Source organism: Falco peregrinus, chromosome 8 (genome assembly GCF_023634155.1).
Source record: "Falco peregrinus isolate bFalPer1 chromosome 8, bFalPer1.pri, whole genome shotgun sequence".
NCBI classification, from domain to species: domain Eukaryota; kingdom Metazoa; phylum Chordata; class Aves; order Falconiformes; family Falconidae; genus Falco; species Falco peregrinus.
In genome coordinates, this window is record NC_073728.1 from 31,310,068 (window position 1) to 31,336,230 (window position 26,163).

At 42.2% G+C, this 26,163-nt stretch overlaps 1 protein-coding gene across 5 annotated transcripts in view; it reads right to left on the reverse strand.

Moving 5' to 3' along the window:
* SEMA5B (semaphorin 5B) overlaps positions 1 to 26,163 on the reverse strand; it is a 281,793-nt gene that overhangs the window by 68,442 nt on the left and 187,188 nt on the right. For all 5 annotated transcript variants that reach the window (XM_055812546.1, XM_055812543.1, XM_055812544.1 and 2 more), the window contains 4 exons: positions 15,264 to 15,326; positions 4,818 to 4,916; positions 3,789 to 4,002; positions 945 to 1,230 (listed from right to left, as the gene is read on the reverse strand). In XM_055812546.1, coding sequence (XP_055668521.1) covers positions 945 to 1,230; positions 3,789 to 4,002; positions 4,818 to 4,916; positions 15,264 to 15,326 — 662 coding nt within the window. The remainder of the gene's footprint in view (positions 1 to 944; positions 1,231 to 3,788; positions 4,003 to 4,817; positions 4,917 to 15,263; positions 15,327 to 26,163) is intronic.

Here is a 26,163-nt window from a genome sequence, read left to right on the forward strand (position 1 = left end):
TCAGATTTTCATTCTCTAGTTTACACATCAGGATAACACCCCCCTGGAGAACATGTATTATTGAAACTCAATACTGTGCAGACTGGTTATAGCTTGAAACTTATCATCCTAGCCTTGGGCTGCACAGGAAAAATTACTTGAGTTTTCCTGACTTAAAAATATACATTATGAGTTTTTTAATATATTTTTTAATTAACTCCTCTTCTCCTTTCTGCTTTCACAGCTACACTAAATCATTCCAATTACAAGTTTTTTCAATATCAAGCCAAGAAGAGGTGATTATAAAGTTTCAGAAATCATGCCTTCCCCTCAGAGTTCCAACACTGCTTTTGATTTGTGGACCTGAAACAGTCTGTAGCAGAGGTACAGTGCCCCTTGGAAATGTCAAATGCTGTGTAGCCTGCATGACCTTGCTTCTACAAAGTTTATTCAACAGCATTTTTTGTTGATTTCAGCCTAGGCTTTGTGATCCCATCTGCCTCATTCTCCTCCTTCCAGTCCTTCTCTCCCAAGCATATGTACCTGCTCATCTCATGGGCCAGCCCCAACATCTACACAATTCTGTCAGCTTGTCCAGGCAGTTAGCCTGGCTGAAAATTAATTACGTTTTGCTCCTGGGTAATTTTCAGACCAGCTTTCTGAGCTACACAAGTAGCATTGCTACTACAAAAAGTCAAAAGTCTGTCACAGCCCAGGTTTATATCAAATTAAGTTACCCTAGAACTGCACAGTCAGCTTTTATGGAGTCCAGGAACCTATGAACCATAGATTAAAAACATTGTCCTAAAGGTCATATTACCATGACGGATAACACAGACTTGTCTATTCCTTCATGTAAACCAAAGGATCTTTCAGAAATGATTGTGCAGACTGTCTAAGAAATTCAGATATTGTTAGTCTCAGACTGCTGGGGATAGAAGGGCAGTAAAAACAGTGCAACTTACACATTAGTAGTGAAGACACCATAGATCAGATCTTGCTCAGGAAGGTAGAAGGTGCTTTGCAATTCATTATAATAGAAAGGGATTTCTCCAGCCCGGGAGCAGTTCAGCCTGGCCTTCATGAAAGTTGTCCATGTGTCCTCCAGCAAAAATCTCCCCCCGATATCATTTTTGCAAACTCTTGCCACACGAGAATACACTGTTTTCCCACAGTCATGTTCTACCGCATTCTCTCGGAAGAAGAAGTAGGTGAACAAACCGATGTCGTAGGCAGCAATAAAGTTAGGCTCTGTAAAACAAACATTTGAAGAGATTTATACAGGTCAGAAATCAATCTGTACTCACTGACTTGCACGATGCATCACACTGCCAGCTCCCTTTATGCAGGCTGTCGAAGCTGGGACCACAGGGACTTTGGAGTTAGCAGAGGACATGGAAACAGTAGATGGGAATAATGATATATGGGGATACAGCTCTAGCTCCATTTTTCAGATCTTGGAAAGGCCCCTATGTTTCCCCACTCTATTGGCAAGGCTGCTACCGATTTCAGTGAAAGCAGAGTTCAACACTTTGCATATGCATGACTAGTCTCTGTACCTATACTCATTTTACAACATAAAGCCTTCCCATTGGGTTCCTTCACCTATTCACTGCTGAAGTGCACCTTATGATGTGTTAAATATGCTGCGTGCATCCGCCCAATTCCCCAGACTGCTGTACTGAAACATTCAACCTACTCTCCCAGTGCAATCACATCTGGCTTTTATCATGCAGCCTTTCCAGTTTCTAGGCACAAAAGATTATCTTATGTCTGCAAAACAAAACCATGCCACAGACTAACAGTACTGAAGTAAGTTCTCCTTAACGTTTTTTCTCCTAGAATTATGGTTATTATTTTCACAAAAATTAAAAAGAACCTGGAATTGGTTTTGTAGCAAATATTTGAACTGGGTATTTAACAAAGCTTTAAAGTGCATGGTCTTTTATCCCAACAGTTTCTTTGGCAAAGGGAAAAGATACGAATAATATTTGACTAAACAAAAATAAATCTTGTTGGTTTGATAGGGTGCTTTTAGAATGTTCATTTCTGAGTAATACTCGAAGAAGAAAGGAAAATACAGAATTCCTTTAATGCTGCATCCCAGGAGTGAAAGGAGAACAGAGTCGTGGTGGAGGAAGAGGAAGGCAGACTGATGCTGTGATGTTGCTGCAAGGCAGGTTTGGGAAGCAGAGGATGGTACGGAGGGGAAGGCACCACAGAGCATCTCCCCTCAAACTTTCTCCTTCAAACAGTGAACCTCAAAGAGACCATCGTGATCACCAGTCTGACCTTCTGACTAACATGAACCAGAGAATTTCACCCTGTAACTCCACCATCCGATCCAGTAACTAACAGGTGAACATCTTTCAAAGGAGATCCGATCTTACTGGACAATGTCACATGGATTTATATCCATCACTTTTCTCAGTGACTCGTTCAGCCGACTAAAGACTGCCCCAGCTGCAACCTGTACTACTTTCTCCATTTGACATTATCTGGTTTCAGCTTCCAATCACAGGCTCTTGTCATGACTTGTCTGCTAGATTAAAGAACTTTATCCTGCCAGAAATCTTCTCTTGATGTAAGTACTTCCATATCATGAACAAAACACCTTTTATCTCCTTTGCAGAAAGATAAATAAATTGAGCTCCTTAAGTCTCTCACTGTGAGGCAGGCTTTCCAAGCTTCAAATCACTGCATGGCTCTTCTTTGAATCATCTTCAAGTTTTCTGCTTCTTGTTGAAAAGTACCCAGAACAGGATGAAATTACTCCAATGTCACCAGTGCTGCACAAAGTTATAAATCCAAGAGTCACGTTAGTTTTTTCAATCACAGACTAGAAACTCAGATTCTGTTTGTTTTTCCTTAAGCTTCACTGTTCCAGTGTGGCTTCCTTCTGAATTCTTCATTCATGCACAGACAAGAGGCACATATTTCTATTGAGTGTATATGGGTTATGCTGCTTCTTGGTCCTAATTCAGTCTTGCCTGATGACAACCTTCTCCTAAAACTCTGGTTCTCCATACTGACTTCAATATGCCTGCAGCAGCCTAGCTCAGTCTCATTAAGCTCCAGAGAGTGCACAGTCCCACTGCTCGTATCTTTGATTGAAAGGTCCTGAAATCCAATAGAAAGATTCTGAATATCTTGTCAACTTACCTGGGTCAAAGGAGAGAGGGGAAATGGAATATTGGGGTCTCCATCACTACAGTCTCCTCAGATAAGATGTGCTTTGCCCCAGTCAGAAAGTGTGGACTCAATGCAAGAATTACTGGTTGAAATTCTATAGCTTGCTTGATGCAGGGTATTACCACACTGGGGTTACAGCTGCTTTTAATAACTATAAATCCACAACAGCATGGTTTCACATGGAACATAACGTGCTGTGAATTTTCTCATTTTCGGACTATCTTGCACTGAAACCAACCATCTTCATCTGAGTCAATGGAAGTAGAGGGTGCTTAACACTGTGCAGAACTAGGTCAACAATATGATGCTTTAAGTTGGTTTTGATCCTCAAATGTTTGAGTGGTTTTCTTGTTAAAATGATGTATTTGGTCATCTCACAAGACACAGACCCATACATATGTTAAGCAGCCTGTAAGACCCACTGTGTTCTAAATCAACTTCTCTGAAATACTTCCAGGCTATTTTTAAATGTCTTCTAAGCTGCATCGATTATTGCACCAGAAGCCCTTCCCCATCGTAATTCTGGATCTCAGTATAAAAACAGAGGGAAAGATTTACAAGCCTGTCAAGCTGACTTTAATACTCCTCTTGCTAAGATATGACCCACATGACTTTACCATTGAGCCATTTGGAGTTGTATTGTGCTGTCCTAAGTGGGGGAACATTTCCAAGGCTGCGGTAAATAGCAGGATCCCGTCCAGAGAAATCAATTACAGTTGCAGCATAGAGTTCTCCTCGTGATGTAATCACAGCTGTCGAGTTATGCCGAGGGTCGTACGGGCACCGAGCCACTCCATTAATTCTGTCAATGATTTTGCTAAGATTTCCTACCTGTATTTAAAAGGAGAGAGGAGAGAATTTAAAGAGCATCTGGCTTTCTTACTGGTATAGAGAATTCAGTTTGCCCACGAGTACCTATGAGCAAAACCCTCATTTAAAAAAAAACAGGCAGCTATAAGAATGTAATGTCAGTGACGACTGTAAATTGATCTTTACATCCATCGTTTGCCAACGTAATAAGAATGTAATGTCAGTGATGACTGTAAATTGATCTTTACTTCCATCATTTGCCAACGTAAGAAGTTGTATCTGAGCCTCACTGATCCTATTGCTTTGTAAGAAGGGTAATTCCCCAGTCAATAAACCCTGTAGGGCCCAACCCACTCAGTTTAATCAGGTGTTCCTGCTGCTAGCACAGGGTTCTAATCTTCCACAGACAGCTCCTGAATGCATACTGCCATTCAAAAACATTAAAATAAACATTGCTCTGGACCTGCTTCTGCCTCCTTTGAAGACAAAGGGAGTTTTGCCATTTATTTTAAGGAAACATTTAAGTATTCAGCTCAGGAGTACTCACAGCTAAGCTTGTCTATATTCCCCATTTTCAACAGCATACCCAAGGTTTACACGAGCAGTACTTTATCCAGAGCCAGCTCACCCATAACACGAGATTCTTGCTCCCCACCTGCAGATACACCCACTGCCCCGAAGCAGCCCAAAGGGACACAAAGAAGAAAACCCAAATAATTTCAGACCAGCTACATTTAGAACATATTCTCTGCAGCCATCATGCCCTGCCAAATGACTGGCTTTCCCCAGAGCACGTGCCCAGCCCTCTCCATCACTGTAAAAGAGACAAAACAGACCTGTCGACTGGAACACACTGGTGAAAAGGCATTGGTACCACAGGTAAAAACCTTCTTGCCATAAACAATCAGCACTCGGACATAGTTCTGGCACTCTTCCTATAGGGACACAAGGCAGAGACAAAGGATTTTTGAAAAGGAGACTGTGGAGTTGTTTATTACATTAAAAAAAAAATTACCTGTATTGCAGCTGGAATACACCTTCCTTAACTCTAACTCGGACTGAGGGTTGTTGGATCAAGCAGTGCATAGCTGTAGGGAGCTAGTGGTCTAGGTAAGCAAGCCCAATTTGCTGGTTATTTCTCTAATCATAGCCCCGCACAATCCCTGGATAGGATGTTATCCATCAGGTTGGCTCTGTATTAGCTACACAAGTGCCACTTTCTGCTTAGATTGGAGGAGAAATCCTCCCTCTTTTCATGATGATACTTCTGACCTATTTTTTCCAGTAATGCTGCAGCTTTGAAAACGTTACCCAGACATAAACTCCAGTGAAGGACAGCAGGTCCATCTGCACTATAATTCACACCAGTGCCAGCAGGAAAACAGCAGGAACTTCTCCTTAATAGACCAGGTTGGTCAGGAGAATCTCGTGCTTGAACAGGCTGTTACTTCCTGCCTCCCACAAGGATTGTGTGCTGACAATTTTCCATGGTAGAAGGAGTTCTTCTTTCAGGTCAGGCCAGTAAGAAACAGCAAATCCCCTCTTCTCAGCTGCGTGACCACTTGCTGTACAAATATGCAACTCCCTCAACACGCCAGTGCCCAAAAGCATGGGGTTCCTGTCACCCCATGCTGGGGCAGGGGTAGCAGCACAAAGCTGCAGCTGGCTTTTTCCAGAAAAATCTCCTTTGTTTTGTTGGAGAGAGCCACGGTCTCTCTCCCCACAAAGTCAGATCCAGAGACCTGTGGACTACAGATCAGGCTAACTGAGCATCTCTGGGGAGGTAAGCAGTGGGGGAGGAAGAGGCCACAGAAGGCAGGGACTTTCTAACAGTGCCCATGGGGAAAGGGAGGTGCAAGACTAGCATGCAACTCCCACAGGCAGTGCCAGACTTGAGAGCTGCCTGCCCCAAGGTTCATCCAAACAGCCCCGAGGGGAGATGTACAGTACCCTGGCATCAGCCTGCCTGCCCTGGGCTCTGGGGCCACCTCAGAGGAAAGGATAACAGCAATGGCTAACAAATGGCATCCGCAGGGCTCCAAGTGAAGAAAGTCTATTATATTCTACCATAAACAGAAAAGGAAACTTGTTAAAAAATAATACCCTCAGCTGGGTTATCCCGGCTGCTTTGCTTTCCTCCCTCCAACAGATCATAATTTGCCACTAAGTTGAGCCTACAGCTGCAGACACCACTTCTTCTGTAAGCAGCAATCACTCTGTGAGCTTCCCTGTCTCACAGTGCTCCACACTGTTGATCATCTCCCTGAAGACTTCATTTGCAAGATTCAGCAGTGTAGAAACGCTCCCTATCATCTGGAAAGGAAGAGGCTTGCTTAGCTGGTTTACATGCCATCTCCTTTCATTTGCTGTATGGAAATGAACTCGTTGAAGGATGGCATTTAGCAGAAACCCACTAGCACTAGCCACAGACAAGCGACTGCATGGGCAGGACGTGTGGCTTGCTTTCAAATGGAGAAGATCACCGGGACTGCACTCCCAAGCCAGCCCAGGAGCACTTGCCCAGCCCAGGCAGAGGCTACAAAGCACCAAAAAGCGCTGCCAGCCTTGAGCCTCTGCAAGGACACTGGGGATCAGATACATAATGTCTGGCACCCAAAAACGAGAGCTTAAATTCATATCTGGGTTCATTCAACACGTTTTCTTTCAGAAGCAGATCAGTCATGGTAACTGTGCATCAGTCTATCAAATAGGACCTTGAGAAGCACAGTCCCACCTGCTGTGCGTTGAGAATAGAGGTCTCATCACTTCTTTTAATAAGATGAAGGGCTTGCCAGCCCCTCTGCCCTCTGCTGTCATTGTTATGTGGTGCTGTGAGCCCTGTTAGTTATTCCCTGCCCCAGAGATGTCTGCATTTCATGAGTGCATTAAGTAATTCCTCTTTCTGTAGAGCACAGTTATTCAATCCCACATAATATTGGGACCACTACATATTTAACTGCAAAGTACTAGAAATTCTTGGGGGGGATGCTACAAAAAAAAGGTATGGGCTCCTCTCCCAACAGGGTTTTGTTTACAGAATATGACTGATTTGGCATCTAACCCAGAATCCAGCTCTGTATCCAAATTTCACACAGTAAGACAGTACCCATCTGCTCCCCCTCCACTTGCACCTTTCTCTGCTTTGTGCAGAGCCTGGGCATAGTTTCTGACCTAAATCAGCTAATACCAGTCACGTTGCTGGACCCTTTCCTGCCTAGGTACTTCAATATATTCCTAACTAAACCCCTGCCCTGCAGAAATCTAAAATTCTAATTTGCAGAATTCTCTTCTTTGCACAGAACTATATTACAGATTAACAGACTTCAATTTCTCTAAAAATCTTCCCAGTTGAGAAGTTAGCACACAAAAAAGCATTTCTCTATGAGGTCATGTACTGGATGATCTTCTGGAGTCTACTGGCAGTGATGCATCTGTAGCACACTTTACTCCAAGGTGCAGTAGCTTGGCTTGGTAAGGACTCTGGAAGCTAGTAAAATATTGTGTTATTTTAGCCTAATTAAACACGGGTTTATTTCTATCCATTCAATGCAAAGCAGAAGTTATTTATAGAAACAGAGGAGACACCATACTGAGCAAATATATCTGCTGCTGTCTGAACTTGCACTGGAATATTTAATCTGTGACTTCCAGCCCATTCCCAGCTGTGGTAGCAAAGAGCAAAAGACCACAGTCAATATGGTTCAGGTGTTAGATTGGAAACATTTGACAGCTGATCATTTTCAGGGAACTGGATGCACCAAGGTCACTGATTATTTCATTGGCTGTAAAAGGCAGGAACCGGGGTGACTACTGGATGTTTTCTACTCTGCTTAAAAATAGACACTACTAGGTGTGGGCCATATCCAACCATAGGTGTTCCTATGAACTCACTGAGTACGTATTTTCCCTGGACCTGCCTTAGCGATGATGCTCCATGCTCCTGAAGGAAAATCAATGATAATATGTACATTTCATACACTAGTCTCAAAGCAATTTATACAACTTAATGTTCTGAAACAGTTGTACATTATCTGCCCTGTTCTCTCAGCTAGGTGAATCAAAACATGCAGGTGCTAAAGGACTTGCCATGGTGACACACTAAGTCAGAGGAGATCCTGAAGGACAGCAACAAAACTCCAGCTACCAGACCAAACCTCTCTAGCATGCCTGGCCCAAAGAGGAATACGGTGCTCATCTCATCCCTCTTATTGCTGTACCCACTGCCAGTCACATCAGCTCATGAAAACTTCTAAGAAAAGCAAAGGAGAAACTGAACCACTTAAATGCCCCAGCTTGCAGGATTTTTCTCAAGACACTATCAGTGAGATTTACATTAGATCCTCTTTCTACTCTATTCTCAAAATAACTAGCAAGGCACAGTCTTTTCTCTGTGTTCCTTAAACCAGCCTGGATTTGCTTCGAAAAGTCATTCAACACGCTGCTCTCTGCAACAATTTGTAGCTGAGACAACTGGTTAGTAAAATCATCTCACAGCCCCCTACAGAAAATAGGAGCTATTTAATACATTTTCTTCCCATGTGGCTGGAAAACTCTAGGCATGCAGGAGGCAAAATTCAGACAGGCTTTAATGTAGCTGGAAAATCTGGCAAGCTTGAACCCAACTCTGTCCAGACAAGACAATACTTGGATCCTGCTCTCACGTTATGGAGCAGACAGTTAAGTCTGTGTATGATCAGTCTGCAAATCTCATCACCAGAAGATATTATTGGGATCAAAAGATTAAAGATTTAAATAAAGGGGGAAGACTGGGTATTTATATGGTTAATGAGAATAACCCAGTTATATTAGTTGGGATTATTATTAAATATATGGCAGAGCTGATAAAAACCTGTGGCTCACTGCCAGAGCATTAAGCGCATCTGATTTTCCTATGACTTGCATGTTACTCACTTTGGGGCTCTTGCTCCTTCCTCAAAATTACCTGGTACTCATCCATTTTTGAAGTAAGGCCTTAAATTGAGCAGATATCCCTCTTCTCCATTCTAATGACCCTTGTTTTCCTAGAAAGGAAGAGTACATGACTTCTAACGCTCAACCCTACAGGGCACAGGGTCTCAATGTCACGAAGAGGATAAATTTCACTGAAGCCCCTCTCTCCCACCCCCCTGAGTTTAAGCCTATCCTCATTTATCCCATTTTTTGCAACATTCAATATTTGAATGTGTCTGTCTGAGTGCTGTAACTTTCATGACTCTGGACAGGCCCAGGCCTCTTTCTAGCTCATAGAGATGTCAGGCTGCTTTAAGAGCGCATTTCAAACCCAAGAACCAAGAGTGGTGCCCTGTTACTCCCTTCATTCATGTGGACAGATCAGCAAATGGAGGGGCTGACCTCCTGCCAGCTTTGGTTTGGGGTAAAATTCAAAAAGACATTTTCAGGATGCTGTGAATAAGCCAGCTGTAGGTGCCTCTTGAGTTGATTCTTGTCATTTCTGAACATGGGAGAGCCGAAATGTCATAAGCCCTTAACTTCATTGTACAGATGTACTTTTCTTTGAAAGCATAGTCATACATAGGCCCTACTTTAATTGGCCTTTTACTTTGAATAAACCACTCAAGCCCTGGTGTCAGAGATCTCCTTTTAAATTATTTTTTTTTTTTTTGCTAACACTATTTCATCACATACTGATATATTTGAAAAAACACAGTTACACACTGTATGAGAAAAATAGCTGTTTCAGATGGTCTGCTGTCCTCGGTAAAGGAACACAAACTCCTAGAGTACAACCTGGATTTCAGAGAATCAGCCAGCAGAACCCCATGTTACCCCTTTCAACAGGATTTTAGAGTGCAGCAAACAATTATCTGTTGCATTTCATCCCAATCTGTTAAAAAATAATCAAGACCTAACATGTTCTTGAGCGCTGTTATTAACACGCTTTCAGATATCTATATTTAATCCTTTGGACAAACAATTCCGTTAATCAGTCTAAGCCAATGCCCTGACCAAGCTGTCTTTCTCCTTTGAGAGCAATAGATCGCAAAAAGAATTGCTAAAGATTTTTCCAGCCAAGTTTTCTTTAATGGACTTCGAATCAAACTTGGGGGCTGATTCTGCATTGATAGAAGTACTAGGAACGTGGGTTCAGTTCTCTCAGCGCAGTTACAAAGGGAGAAAAAATATCTGACCGCCTCCCAGTTATTTCTACTTGCTTGGGAATTTATATGGTGCCTATCCTACCTGGACATCTATTATTGGTAAGTGGCATGGAGATTCCCAGCTCCACTGGATAACCAGAGGGCACATCCTCTGTGTGACAGAGTCACTTGAAGGCCTGAAAGAGCCGATTCCTCCATTAGCTCAGCAATTTCTGCACCAAAACCATTTAGCTGGGCTGAAGCCTTGGGCTAGGATTTCCCTGTAACCTCATGTGAATCATAAGCACCAGCATCAGGACATGACACCAAAAAAAGGAACAAACTATCAATACAATGGGAAAACCAGTAGCTGAATGCCTATCAGATGTTCTTTCTTGCTCCAGAAGCGCTGTTAGTGCATCATACTTTTCCTGGCTAAGCAAATCTCTTAGGACAGCACATAAGAGTTGCCATTTTCACAAAGGGTTCCTTTTCACGTTTTGAAATGATGGCGTGCTGCTTTTGAAAAGTCAACAAATAATTCTGTGTTTAGAAAAGAGAAAGACCAAAGTGCTCACGTTTAGAAAGCCACAACTTCCCATGTCAGGCAAAATTCCTTAGACGTGGTGGATGTGAATTGTTACGCAGAGACAAGCCAATTACAAACTAGAAGTTCAGCAACTCCTAATGAAATTAAAGACAGGTCTTCCCCTTCTGTTGTGTCTATCACTCATTTTAACTAAAACTTCTGGGTGATTTCATTTGGAAGACAGAAAGAAAGGCAGCATAACACTGACTTTGTTCTTTGCATTGTCTTTCAGTAATGTGAATGTTTTCCAGGGGACAATTTTAAGGTGTTGATCATGATACATTTTATAAATGCTGCAAAAATAAGGATAATTACTCATGGAAGCCAGCATGGATCTCAAGAGATATGGCAAGTAAAGTATGTATAATTATTTGCAGAAACCACAAGTTTTAGTTGATAAAAATAACAAATAAAAAAGACTTTTCTGAGGTGTTTAATACCACAAGATACATTGCAGAGAGTTAACTTTAAAATCAGGTTCAAGAACTTATACATTAATGGATTAAAATCTGATTAATTACTGGGCTGAAATAGTCCTCAATGTGAAATCATTCATAAACTTGCTATCTAGCAGGGCTTCAAATGGGGTGGTACTAGCCAAGTATCAACATTTTTCTTAACAAACATTTGTGGGTAACTCAAAGTTTACAAAAACAGTAATTACCAGTGAGACCAATGCCTCACCATATATATATATATATTAGTGATATATGCTAGGCTGGTTGGTGAGCTGGACCCAACAAGCAAAATACATTTTTGTAAGGTATTATTCATTAAAGAGCAAGCAACAAAAGGGTTTTGTGTACAGACTGGGAGATTACATCCCAAGACTAGCAACTGTGAAAAGGATTTAGTGGTCACAGTGGCTAGGCAATTCAGCATGATCTCCTATGGTAGAAGAGCTTATGAAACTGCCATGTATATGAACAGAGAGGTGAATAAGAGTTGGAAAACTTTTAATCACACTCAGGCATTAGAAAGATTGACAAGGGAATACAGGTGAAAAATTGAAATGTGCAGAAAAGAGATGAAAAATATTCAAGGGCAGTAGGAAAATGACTTAGAGAAGAAGCTTGGAGAGCTCAGCTTTTTACTATATCAAAAAGCCCAAGTACTGAATTGACAAGAGCATGTAAGTGTCTTTGTACAAAATAAATATTGGTAACTAAAAGGCTCTTTAACCTGACAGAGAAGGGCAAAATAAGACCCAGCCACTCAAAACAGAAGCCAGATCCAAAGATGAAATAGAGTACATGTTATTAACAGGGAAGGTGATGTGCCATAACAAGCCAGCAAATCACAGAGTCAGCCCATTTGTTTCAGGACTTCAGTTCAAAACTTTTTGCCTTCCTCAAAAAGGTGCAGCAGGCAAACACAAGTTGCTGAGCTCAATATAGGAATAAGCAGGTGAAATTCACAGCCAGAGCTATACAAGTTATCAGAAGAAATGGTACCTTTAACTTTGAATCTGAGACCCAGATTTCTCATCTCCCTTTCCTCTGGCCAATAGGTACTGAAATGTGGAGTAACTGTCATGTCATAATAATTATACTTCTTATACATTTTGTGGCTTTTACTCTTTCACTTCTTGTTTTCCTTATGATAAAGCTCTCAGCATTTTAGGAAGAAATTTTCTAAGCAGCAGGAAGAATCTGATTTAGATACTCAAGAGAAAAATGGCTAAATCCCAGAATCACAGTATGGTCAAGGTTGGAAGGGACCTCTGGAGATCATCTAGTCCAACCCCTGCTAAAGCGCATTCACCTAGAGCAGGTTGCACAGAGTCTCACGCAGGGGGGTTGAATGTCTCCAGAGAAGGAAACTCCACAGCCTCTCTGGGCAGCTGTTCCAGTGCTCTGTCACCCTCAAAGTAAATTAGGTTCTTCCTCATATTCAGATGGAACTTCTTGTGTTTCAGTTTGTGCCTGTTGCCCCTTGCCCTGTTGTGGGTGCCACTGAAAAGAGCCTGGCCCCATCCTCTTGACACTCTCCCTTAAGATACATGTATACATTGATAAGATCCCCTCTCAGTCTTCTCACCTCCAGGCTAAACAGGCCCAGCTCTCTCAGCCTTTCTCATCAGGGAGATGCTCCAGCCCCCTCCTCATCTTTGTAGCCCTCTGCTGGACCCTCTCCAGAGGGTCCAGAGATCCTGTCTCCCTTGAACTGGGGAGCCCAGAACTGGACACAGCACTCCAGATGCAGCCTCACCAGGGCAGAGCAGAGGGGGAGGATCACCTCCCTCCACCTGCTGGCCACGGTTCTCCTGATGCAGCCCAAGATCCCATTGGCCTTCTTGGCCACCAGGGCACACTGCTGGCTCATGGTCAATGAATGGGGAAAAAACGGCATTTTAATTCACTAGGATGGCTTTGAAAACCTCACACTAAAATACAAAATTATTAAATGGGCAAGGAAAACGGACCAGTCATAACCTACGCAAACTACACTGGGAATTAACATAAGAGCCAAAGGTCCTGCTTATTTCCAGCCTCTATCACCACATATCTAAGTGCCTGACAACCATAACATTTATCATCAAATCATCTGTTCTAGGTAGAAAACTGTCATTAGTCAAGTTTTGACAAAGCAGAGCTGAGGCAGACAGAGCTCTGCATCTTGTGCCACCATTGCACTGCCGAATCGGAAATGTTCACACTAGTGCTGCTCTCACTTGCTGCATTTGCCCAGCCAAGGGCAGAGATGCTGGGTCAGAGCTGGACCTTTTGCTGGAGTACAGCACTTCACCAGCCGGCTAGGCTAAACTCAGTACTTTGGGAGCTAGTGTTAAGTCATTTCTCTGCAGTGTAACAAACAATGAATGAGTAGGCTTGCCCCAAGAGTGACTCAGCGATGGACACAGGTTAGAGTAGATATAGAGCTGGGAGATCTGAGTTTCCTTAGCTACTGCAGGATCCTTCTGCCTTTGTTCGTAACTTCATGTCTTCTCGTCAGACTCTTAGTCAACACCTCCATTTGCCATTAACTGTGTCAAGAAGTGTCTGACAGTCTGCTTAATTACTGTTCCTCAGAACTTCACACCCATTGCCACTTTGCCCACTGAACAATTTCAAGCTCTGGATCACAATCAGCATAAACTCAACTGTTCAGGGCATTATCCTCATGGATTTTTTGGCAAACCCTTTGCAGTCTGGGGAGGCAGCAGCAGCAAAGATACTCAGACCATCGCTTTCTTTTGGCATGACAGTAAAAAAGATAAACTGAAATTATCCTAGAATTTGTTCAGTCAAATGCATGGCTTTATCCAGGGGTTGAAAAAAGAATTCTGGCTTATAAATTCAAATTCTTCATGAACAATAGGACAGAATTTAAATCTTACAAACTTTACAATGGAAGAAAAGAGTAATATCCTTTCTTTACACAGTAAAAAGTACAAAGATGACAAATTCAAGAATTCCTCCTGTCTTGTGTTCTGCAGTTTTTTGATCTTGTCCAACTTCTATTGGGTTCTTCTCATGGCTGGCCATGTTTGGTGTTCATTTAGCCCAACCCATTTTGCCTCCATGGTGTTTTCCTGCATAACCTACACAAAACTCTTAACAGATGTTCTAGAATACCCATGCTCCTCTTCTCCACAGCTACATGAAGCAAATTGTTGCCTATCCAGCAAAATTCAAGTTAGCTTTTTAATGTTTATAAAAGTTAATACAGTAATCACAGAAAGTTTATTATACAAAATTAATATGATCAATGGAAGGTCATATAAGCTTGTGTTTAAAGCACTGAACTGAAACCTGGCAGAATTCCAACATTTTGGGCCAGCCACACACTCACTCTCTGTTTCACTGTCCATGTCTAAGCAAAGATCATGCTTACTCTCTCTTATCCTTTGTTCGACTCCTTTGGTTTAGATGGAAAATTCTGCGGTGTGGTACTAAGGACAACAGGACACCCTCTCAGTTGAGGCCTGACCTGAAGATTTTTGAACAGTATTTCCTGCTTTTAGTTAGATGGCTTTGTTTTAGTTTCTCAGAAGAGGGGCAGAAAAGACCTGTGTTTGAATCAGAAATGCCTGCAAACTGAACTTCTGGGACAGCATGTGTTGGTTCAAGCAATTCTTACTTTAAACTGCTGTTTAGCACACTGCACCTGCCTTCAAAGGAGCTCCGTGATACTGCACCTGAACGGACTGCAGTGTGCTAGCAGATTCAATTCTCATATTCAAGCAAATTATACAAAGATGAACTCTAACCGTGTACAAGCATTGAAGCCGATGTGGCTGAATGCCAGCGGCTCACTGCTAAGTACCTAGCCTAAGCCAACCTGCCCGGCCTCACACCCCACTGCGCAAGATGTTACCCCTGGCTTGCCACCACTCTGCTCCTTGATGTGTCACAAATTGTGTCCTCTCCAGCAGTGAAATCACCTTTAAATTTAATGCAGAGCAAGTCTAATAACTTGGACAGGGGGCCTTTGAAATGGCTTGTTTCGTGGTGCTTATTACACGCTTGTGGTGGTAAATCTAAACTGCTGCAAATTTACAAGCTCAAGCTGGTGTCAGATGCTCCCTGTGTGGATTTCACATGATGCAAATAAATTTAACCATAACATCATTGTAGCAAAGCAGAACTTACCTCTGTTTTCCCTTTACTTTGACAGGACCTCCTGGTGTCTTCATCTGAACCCCATGCTGTTGCCTGAGAAACCAAAATGCACAAGTCACATGACAATGCCACCAACCACCATGTCTGGAGACTCCCAAAACAAAAGCAAGTATCTCCAGCCAATTTACACACCCCAATTTAAAAGCAGCATTGTGCCGGTAAATATGTATCTCCCACTGCGCTCACAGTGCACACAAATGATAAAGAGGTAAGAAGTCCAGAGGCAGAAGCAAGTGGAATGCTAACAGAGGACAGACTTTAATTTACATGTAAATACGACTTCTGATAGTCATTCAGCTGGAAGGTCCAAGACATAAGCCCCACACACCAAGCCATCACCTTCTTTTCAAAGAGAACAGTGCTGTATAAAACCACCAGTTTTCACCACCAAAATGAAAACCTTCCCTACAGCAAAATCCAGAAGTTCTGCACAAATCTGCTGGCCTCCTTAAATTTACCTACAAGATTATCACCTTCTAGGTAATCCTGCAGTGAAGTGAGCTGGATAAAACAACAAATGGGAGCTGACAGGCGAAACCTGGAGAGACGGGAAGTGGGAAGAAAGGTTGGATGGTGATTTGTGATGCCAGACAAGTGGGATCACATCCTGAGGTGGAGTAAAACGTATAGGGCTGAGGGTACTATTGACTGGGGGCTGAGAGCATGTGGGGTCCCCAGTCAGTTCTGACTGACTGTTTTGGAGCAAAGAGGCTCCTTTCTTCACAAGAAAAGTGAAGACCAGCAAAGCTGCATTAGAGACAACTTTTAGATTTAAAATATTCAGCAACATACCCAACCATTCAGTGCCCTCTGCAATTTTCCTCCCTTCAGCACTTTTTTAAAATAGTCCTAACAAATTCAAGCAGGTATTGTTAGCTAGAGGTGAAAATACATATAAACATCCATATTATACATAATACATCATTCTGAGTACAAGAAAAATAGATCTGTTACATAGGGAAAGGCCAGACTCACAAAGTTCAGATACAGATCCAAAGCTCCCCTAAAAGAGCCAGGATTCCTTTTTTTTCTCTCCAGTCCATTACCAACACAGGAAATGGCTTCAAAGTTCGGTCTGGATCCGAACTCTTCTTGAACCTTCTCACTGTAGCCAATACATTTATTTAAACTCTGGGCTTCCATAGAAATTTTCCCCTCGACACATGATAAATCCTGGTTTTTGCAGGAGAAAGACAGGAGACCACTAAGAAGAGGGGATTAATTATCCCACCCCCAGCTCAGGTCCACAAAGACACTTGCTCAGAAGCACAAGAAATGACACCACCCAGGAAATGCATTTTTATACAACATTTGGGGAAAGAATATTTCTACCTCATTCAAAAAAAATGCTGTCTTTACCATTATCTGAGCATTCAGTTCCATTTGGCTTGAAGTATGACTTTCTGAGCACAGGCAAAGACCTAGTGGGAGAAAGGAAGAGCACAGCTCTCTCCTTCCCTGGGAGTCGCTTGGGAAATACCTCCCATGTACTCAGTCCAATCCAGGCTGAAGGCCAAAAGCTTATGCCTTAGAAGTGTTTCTGTGAGAGCTGGGATAAATCCTGGCTGAAAAGGATCATTCTGCCATATCCTGAGAGGGGATATGTCACTGGATGAGAAAGCTTGTCAATAAACCATCACAGGAGAGCAAGGAATTTTGACTGGTGACTCCCAGGAGCCCTTGACATCTGCAAAACAACTGTGCAGCAGCATCTTGATCCCCAGTCCCAATTCTAGTCTACATTCATCTAACCACAGTATCCTTGCACCTTGGATCAATTTTTGACAACTTAATTTAAAAAAAAAATAATCCAGAAGAGGCGGCTTGTTAGGTGGCTCTTTCATTTCAAAAACAGAGACAGAGCACTCTCCGTTATACACCCCAGTTTACCTTAACAGTGCTTTGACAGGACAAGATGAAAACAAAAATTGTTGGTTACTTCAGCAATCGATGCTGTTTCAATGCAAATACTCTGGGTCTTCTGGGATTGCAGCAATGCAACAGAGAAGAATTTGTCCTCCTAGGGGACACCTAGCTCTTCCTGCCAGCCACCTGCACCGCAGAGCTTTCAGACATGTTGTAAATACAGCTCAAGTCAGAGCACTGGTCCCCTCCAGCTATGTTCTCAGAGCCTAAATGTTTTTATTAGGCAACACTGCCCTTCAGCTTTCTGAAGCGCCACCTTGATGAGTCTAGCGATAACAGAAGCTCTTGGTGATGGCCCAGATTACAGGAACATGTTGTTTGTGACTGCACCATTAGTCAGGGTGCACTTCATTAGAGCTGAGGATAATTAAGCAATATGGCAATTCAGAGCATGTTTTACAAGTCCCACACATGTCTTTGGTAGGACAGGGAGGAGTTAGTTTGAAGGCTGAGTAACTCCAATGACCTCTAGTTACTCAAAGAAACTAATCATGACCCTGCAAAGCAGAACATCTTGTCAATAATAAAAATAGAATTGAAAAACCAAGGAGCTTTTTGTGTGTTTAAGTAATTATACTGCAAGGTATGAATACGCACCAGTCAGCTGACGTATCACCTAGGTATGCCCTCCTGCTGGGCTCCCAGGAGCCCGCACACATCTGTGGTCATAGCCTTTGGGTTGGACCTGGTAAGAAGTCCTGGGCAGGCTTAGACCTCTGAGCTTGGGATTTCACATGAGCTTTCCAGCATTGTTTGGTTTCTTTGCTTGACTGATTAGCTGTCTTTTCAGATCAAAATGTTCCACTACTGTCATCTTTGTTGTCTTGGGCTCCTTTGTGCAAACTCCCTGTGTAATGCTGGTGCACCACCTCCTGCATCTCACTGGTGTGTCCATCCCAAACCCATCCTTGCCAGATGAAATTTTCCTCCTCTACCTTAGATTCATTTTGCCCCAATATCAAACTACATCCTGGACATTTGACAGAGAAATCTTCAGAAAGATTTTTCTCTTCTGGTGTGTACCCATATGTTTCTCAGTGAGGTAGACACCTACTTAACATTTGCACAACACTACAGCACTGTAAGGGATGTTTCGTACTTTTCCTCCTTACCTGATTGTAATGCTTCTCAATAGCCAACTTCTTGCACACTGACTTAGGTGCCTCCCCTCCCCTTCATCATCTCCCTCAATAAACCAAATTAATGTTACTTCTTTTTACTGCTGAAAGCTGTCTCTGCACGCTTGGATAAGGTACAAACTGTATTTACCAGAAGATTTTTGTTCACTCAGTTGAGTCATCATTCTGAGTTTATGATTCATTTACTCAGTTGTCTGTGTCATTTAAGGTTCCCAGCTCCAGAAGTTCCAGGAAACATCTGGGATTACTTTTGTACTTCCTGTTAGACATGTCAGTCAAAAGCAGCACAGCAGACACCTCTGAATCCATGCAGCAATAAAACAACTTTCATGGCATGGGTCATGGAACACAGAGCCTGGATGAAAATGTGACAGACCTGGGTGCCAGGCTACAGGCAAATACAGGAGAGGGTACTTTCTCCTTGCTTCTTCCCTACTTGCCACGTGCTTAACCAACCAAGCAAACACTTTTTTTAGGCTGTCAGGACATCAGCAGTTCCTCCCCTTACATCCTTACCAAGAGCATCTCAGCTCCTCATGCTACCTCCTTACAAGCTCTCCAGCATCCCCGCCTTCAATCTTCCATCATCTGCTCTTCCAGAAATGCAGTTTCTAACAGTGTTCCCAGCCACTTTGAGGACCTCCTCTACAAACATATGGCCTACGTGCAGAATGGAGGAACACCAGATTTATATGCCATATGAATGAAACAACCAGCTCAGGGCTGCAGCTGCTGTGTTAAGACAAGAGTCATGCAAACCACGAGCAGGACTGTCCAGCCACCTGCGCAGACAGGCATGAGAGTACTAGCAACTTTGTCCCTGAACTGAAAATGCAGTTAAACATGCCTTCCTTCAGCCTATTTGCATGGAAACCTGGTTCTCCACATCTCTATTTCTCTTCTTGAGTTCTATGCAGGCAGATTTTCTCAATTAAAAAAAAAAAAGGGCATCTGTTTGTTATTTCTGCATCTTTAGGAAGTCACATGAAGGAGAACCACAACAGAAGTCCTGTGCACCCTGGTGCAACACTGCCCAGTTAGAAATTAACAGAAAGGCACCACAAAGGCTAAGCCCCATGTTTATCTGAATATAAAAATGTCATACTCAGACACAGAAAGAAAGAGTTAACAACTCTAATAAATTACAAGTATCATGGTTTGTTCCCAGTTCAGATGGCTGATCAACAGTTCTCTAGAAATTCTAGCTCGTCATATGCTGTCAAATCAGTTATTCAGCACACACTGCTGAGAGAAATTTTCTAGATGGATTTATTTAATCACCTGCACATCCCAGTGTTGGCAACCAAAGTACCTGCCTGTCACTAGCAAGTCCTGTTATCAATAATTATGTGCATCCTCAAATGCTGATGTGAAATCACTTTGACTTCTAGGGACCAGCTTTTACATTCAGGCCAGCAATTTATAATTACTTCATACACCACATATGAATTTAATAGTTTAAGCATACACTAATCCCTGCACTGTACTTGCACAACAGAGGCTGCAGGTTTTTGTGCGAAACCAGAACACTGCTTTAAAACTGAAAAATGAAAACTGGAGAAGAATAGGTTACACGCATGTTTATTGGGTAAATTAAACCCATTCTCAATTTCTAAGGTCTCTTATTACAAACCTATCCACCTGCTACCAACCTCACTTCCATTAAATAAGTACTCCGTGCAAGCTACTGGCAGACTTGCATGCCTGCAGACAGTACCAGAACCACGTTGTTCTCTCCTATGAAGAGAAAATAGTGTAATACTAGAACATAGATTGTGTACATTTGGAAGGAGATGAAAAAAAAAAAGTACAGGGTTACTGTGGAAAAAAGCAGGGACTGATTCTGTGAGATGCCCAGCATTTTGTAAAAGGTACTGAGTTCCTCAGGTTTCTGCTAACATCAGCAGAAGCAGCACCTTGTGTTCTAGGCTTGGGTCTGCAGGGATTGCTAATGGTAGAGGCATCCATTTCCATCAACCCTCCACAGTGCCCACAGGAGACTCCTCAACCTGCCCATGGAGTAAGAGGTGATTTTGGTTCTCCGTGCGTGCCGTGCAGGGCACCCCAAGCAGAGCCTGCCAGTCACACCGCTGTTCGCTGAGTTATGCATGAGGAGGGAGGGCAGGAGGTGGTGTGATATGACAGTTACTGTGCACTAGAGACCTGAGCTGGCAGAGTAATTTCTTTCCCTGTGTATTTATTTACATCTTCCCTTCCAGTAACTGTACAAGGCACTAGTATGTTCAGAGAAATGTACCTCTGGAAAAAAAACAGACTTACTTTGAAGCTTTGAATTCAGCTTCCTGGATTCCTTATACCAGGCAAAACTTTCTGCATTTCTTATATACATTTACAATTTTTTTTGGATCAGCTCATTTCACAGTAAGGTATGGAAAATTTTCTCCCTGTCTGGGGAAAGAGGAACATGGAAGGACAATGTCTCTGCACTGCATTTAGTATTTACCAATTTTAATGGAAATAAAACACATATCTACATACCCTACCGGACCAGTTTAGTTTAACCACATGCTTAAGGGGTGCAGACCAAGTCCTTCACACAGTGGCTGCTCAGAGGCCAGTTCATTCCTCTACAAGATGTCAATCTTTTCATCCATACTGATGAAGAGATTTCAGACTTCTAAAATATCACCCATAGATTCTTGCTGATAAAGACATACGTTTATTTCTATGTTTCTATGTACTTTGCAGTGTCTACACAAGATAGCACCACTGTAAATCCACCCTTCCCTGGGCAAATTCTACAGCATTTAAAGAGAATAGTAATGCTGGGTCTTACAGCATTTAGAAGAAAAAAATCTTTGAAAGAAGTTCTATAGGCTGGATCCAGAAAAATCCATGAAAATGTTCTTGTTTAACTTTGGTTTCTATGATCTGTACTATACAAACATTGCTACAACACTTTAGCTATTCCTTCCCTATTTAATCCTCCAGACATCTGCATAAAGATCTGCTGCCTTAGTCTAAAAGTGGAAAGTTAAATTCCCTTTTTGAAGCATTGAGGGACAAGGCACATTTACAGTGCTCTATAAATAATAGCTTATTGAAATCTAACTTCTTAATAACAAAGCACAGTAGCTTAATACACTAGAGGCCATTTCTGAAGTTCCAACACTGGTAATTTATTAAAACTGTGATAAACATGTCTGATAAACAGATAACTAATACCAAAAGAACATAATGCCAAGCTTCAGCAAATAGTTCTGCTACATACTGCAGTATACAAATTACAGATGACTGCTGCACGCAGTGACAGGTATGAGGAATGATCACAGGATTCAGTCAATTCATTGCGGGGGGAGGAGGGGGCTTGAATGAACCGAATTGCATTGTGTTTTATCAAATTATTAATTGATTTCCCTTAAGTGATCTCAGATCCTTTGAGATGTGGTAAAACTCAGGTTGTTTGCTTCATTTAAACTTAAGCACCCATAGTGGCTATCAACAGACTGGTCCAGTCACACTGCTCTTCTGGAGTGGCTGGGAAGTAAGTCAGCAGGGGAAGACCTCAAAATGTAACACTTAGAAGATGGAGGCTGGCAAACATGCAAAAAAAATTATAACAAAAAACATCAGTGGATTTCTAGTTCCCATAAACTTCATCTCCGAATCAGACCTTCTCTCTATAAAAAAAAGTCAGCCTCTTACTATAGTGGGATTGATTTTGGCCTGGCATTTATTGGCCAGTGAACACGATCACTCACTCTGTTCACATCAGAGCGGAAGTGGATGCTACATATCGGCATAGTAAGGATGGAATAATTCATCAGAAAGAAGGGTTTTCTCATTTTAAGAATGGATCTTTAACTCAGCTCCAGATAATACCATCTTTGGATATTCACGTTTCTCTCTCTCACAGACTCCTATCACATCCTTACAAAGAGAAATGCAAATCTGAGTGAAGTTCCTCCACCCTGGCTCACGTATTGTACAAAAATTACAGAAATGGTGTACATCTGCACCCAACAGAGAGAGAGAAGAGTTTCCAAGAGGACTGACTATGTACTCTTTGTCTGTTTCATTCTTAAGCCTCACTGATTAGTCAAGTCTGTCCTTCCACCTTATGTTTCCAGACTGTATGCACACCCGGACAGAGCATGGCTGTGATACCTGGCAGAACGCAGCCTCAGCCGCCAAGTATGGGAGCTCTACTTTGAACAAGATATCCCAGCCCAATGAGCTATGCTACATCAGCTGAGTCATGGTAACCCACTCTGCTTATGCTCCTCTCTTATCCCAGATTCAAGGTAAAATACTTGACAGTTCTGCTGCACAGAAAGCACATCCCAGTAACCCAGCTGCAGCAAGCAGTAAGTGGGTAAGCTCCTGTACCTCTGTCGTGTGTCTGTGCCTATAGAGACAACCTGTTTTCAACTGCAAGTGTTAGTTTTTGAGGGAAAGTTCTCAGCTGCTCCGAGTTCTTCTTGGATGGTCAATGCCACTGATTTTCTCTTTCACAGCTTCAAAATCCCTTGTTATTTACTGGCATTATAGGAGCACACAGAGGCATGAACTGAGATTGTGACCCCATATTTCTAGGCAATATACAAACATACTGTGGCAGAGAATTTCTGTCTGAGAGCACTTACAAGCTAAACAGACAACACAGGCACATGGGAGGAAAAGAAAACCAGAAGCACAGAGAGGTCAGCTGAGTAGGACGAGCCAGCGAGCATCTTGGAGGCAGAGATGAGCACTGAACTTTGCTCTCTGGAGGACTAAAAACTTTCCTGACTAGCACAAAACGAGTTCTTCGACAGCTTTTTTTTGCTAGTATCACAAAATGCATCCACTGCATCGGTGGTGCACAGGGGGAGAGAATTTAGATACTAGAACAATGGGCAAGATGCTGCAAATCCTGCCTTCTTTCCAACTTCTTGGGGCAAGGCCAGTCTCATGTACAAAAGCAAATTTAAGTTTTGGTGCCTTCAACTTCCATTTTTCCTGCAGGACATTCCATTAAACAATATAAGGTCTGTAAATCAGACACTCCGCTCTCTCTGCAGCGTCAGGTAGGAATTTACAACTCCAGACCATACATTTCCTTATCTGAAAGGAGCATTGTATGAGGCTTAACAGATCACAGTTTCTGCAGTATACTCAAATGGAAAGCACTGTAGAAGTACAAGGTTTTATTATTAAAGACAATTGTCTAAAGCTTTAGTAAAGAACATTTAATACCAAGTACTAGAACTGAAGTGGTGTTTTCTAAAATAAACAATAAAGATAGTCACATCCAGGTTACAACCTGTACTTTTTTTCAGCTCTTTGGGAATTTTAGTGTACAATGTATTATTGAGCAGCCAAGTCAACCTTCAGGAGGTACTGTCAAGTTAAAATTCACATCCGAAGCAAACAGATTGACTTGCCAGTGCTTTAAGCACACTTTCAGTAACCGTGGTGTAAAACATTCGTAACTTGATGCTGAATTCCACACAGAGAAGAATCTGAGCTTTTTTACATAATGGAACTTTGTCATCCAAATTCACAGTTTTCACAGCGCGTGTGAGCCTCCGTCATAGCCCAGGACTCCCTGTGCAAGCCCGTGTAGGTACGGTCCTGTCAAAATGCATTATAAGCAAATTATAATAATATACGAAGCATTAGGTAGCAGTGGATGGCAGAGCACAGGGAGGCAACGGAGCATAACCACACAATAGGGAAAGGTCACGGCTCACCAACCGCATAACTCATTGTGAGATTTTCGTAATCAGAAGAGTTTTAGTATATCAAGGATGCAATTCTTCTGAGACACAAATGGGACACATGGGAGAAAGCAAAAGAAGTGACATTAACCACAGAGGAGAGAGATGCTGGCTTCATGGGTTGATTTAAAGTGGGGTTAGCCTTTTACACGAAGTAATAAGCAGGTCTGTGAAAGACTCTTAAAATTAATAGAAGCAATAACACAATGTAACCAGGATACGCCTGAAGAGAGGGGAATCAGTGGCAGGGTGCAAAGACACTGGTGATCCAGCACCAACAGGAACTATGGATGTCACAGTATACTTGAACAGAAGGGCTTGTGGAAGCCAGGAGTGATGCCCGGATTACAGGTTTCAGCGACAGACTGGATTGCCGTGCTGTCCATAGAGGTAAAGACAGAAGGAGCACACGCTCTGCTGCAGCTGTATGCTGAGCTTAGACTGACAGCTACGTATTTATGCAGCAATGTTAGATGAGCACGCCAACATGGTACTTCGGAAGAAAGATACGGCTCTGAAGAAGAGAGATAAAGATGGCACTGGGTTTCTGTTTCCACTATCTAGTGTTTGTATTTTCATCACTCTATGTAAAGAAAACTGTCAGTCTGTGACAATGATTTAATTTTGCTGATGATGTACTTTATTTTGCTTGAAAGTGCTTAACACTGCAATGATTTAGTTGCAAGAGCTATATGGGAATGTTTATCTTTTTTTTTTTTTTTTTTTTTTTTAAAGAACTTAACCCATCAGATATTTCTATCGCTTTTAAGTATGCAAAAGCGTGCACAGGGCCAAATACAGATTGATAGTCTTAGTTAACTGGGACATTTGGCATGCTAGTAAAAAAGGACCTTAAAGCTCTTACCTGTAGCCGGTTTAGAATGAATGACAACATCCAGAACTGGAGAACAGTACAGGGGATGTTGGCGAAGGATGACTTACAGTGTTTCCTACTGCTGAAGATCAAAAGCATATAGAACCTGAGACAAGATTTTTAGCATACTGGGTAATTAACAGCCACAGTGGAATTTGGTTTCTTGCCATGTCACCTTCAGTTTATAGCTTATGACAACAAACATTTACTAAATGTACTGGAGATTACAGAGACATAAGTTTATATGATAAATCAATAAAATAGCTAAATAAAGAGGTTAACATACACTGAGTCAAAAACGATTAAAGAAAAATTCCACTGCAGTCACGTACGGGTCAGAAATATAATAAGCACAGCACAGCCAATGCACGTGGCAGTGCAGTTGATGCTGGCCAGGTGGGCACCACACAGCACTAATTCTCACCCCAGCAACACTGTCTGTTCTGTAAAGAACAGGTTTTGTTGTGGTTTGGTTTTTCTTCAGTTGCTACAAACAAGGTACAACAAGCTATTTCTAAGAAGCAAGCCAATGAACAGAGTCACAGCAATGGTTGCCCTTGATAAAGCGGAGGCAATTCTTCCTTTAAGGCTCCTCTACCGCCAAAAGATGTCCATCTCCACCCCTTTATGTTCTTTGGCAGAGTCGCCATTCAGAACTAAATCCCTCCTTCCTCTTTGTAGGCTCCACTGATGGATGTGACAAGACTTCTAAGCAGCCTCCTCTTACTGTTCTGCACAATAATTTCTGGAATAGGAGGTTCAAAACCCTTCCAGTGGACCAAGCCCATATTCAGTACAAAATCAATTTACCATGGCTATAGTCTCCTTTGTATTTCTGCATCAAGCAAGGCAATTTTACTCTCCCTCATTTTTCTGCTCTGGGTTTCCTTGCCATTGTGCCTCTTTGAAGCTCACTGCTATGTAGAGATGTTAAGGGTTCTCCACCAGACATTTTTTTAATGTTCCCTCCCCGCCTGCTTCTAAGACAAACTGGACAAATCCTGCACAGTCAACTGAGTGCATTTTTGCGCACCCACATTAATAGTTCAGCTATGAAAAGCAATCTTCCCACATATGCTTCAAACTGAAAATGTAATCACTGAAGCCCATGTGAAACCTCTGTGTATTATCAGCTTTCTGAAGCGGGCAAGTCTTGCATTCTTTATTCCTTTCCAGATTACATCATCGAATATGTGTGTTCAGCATTT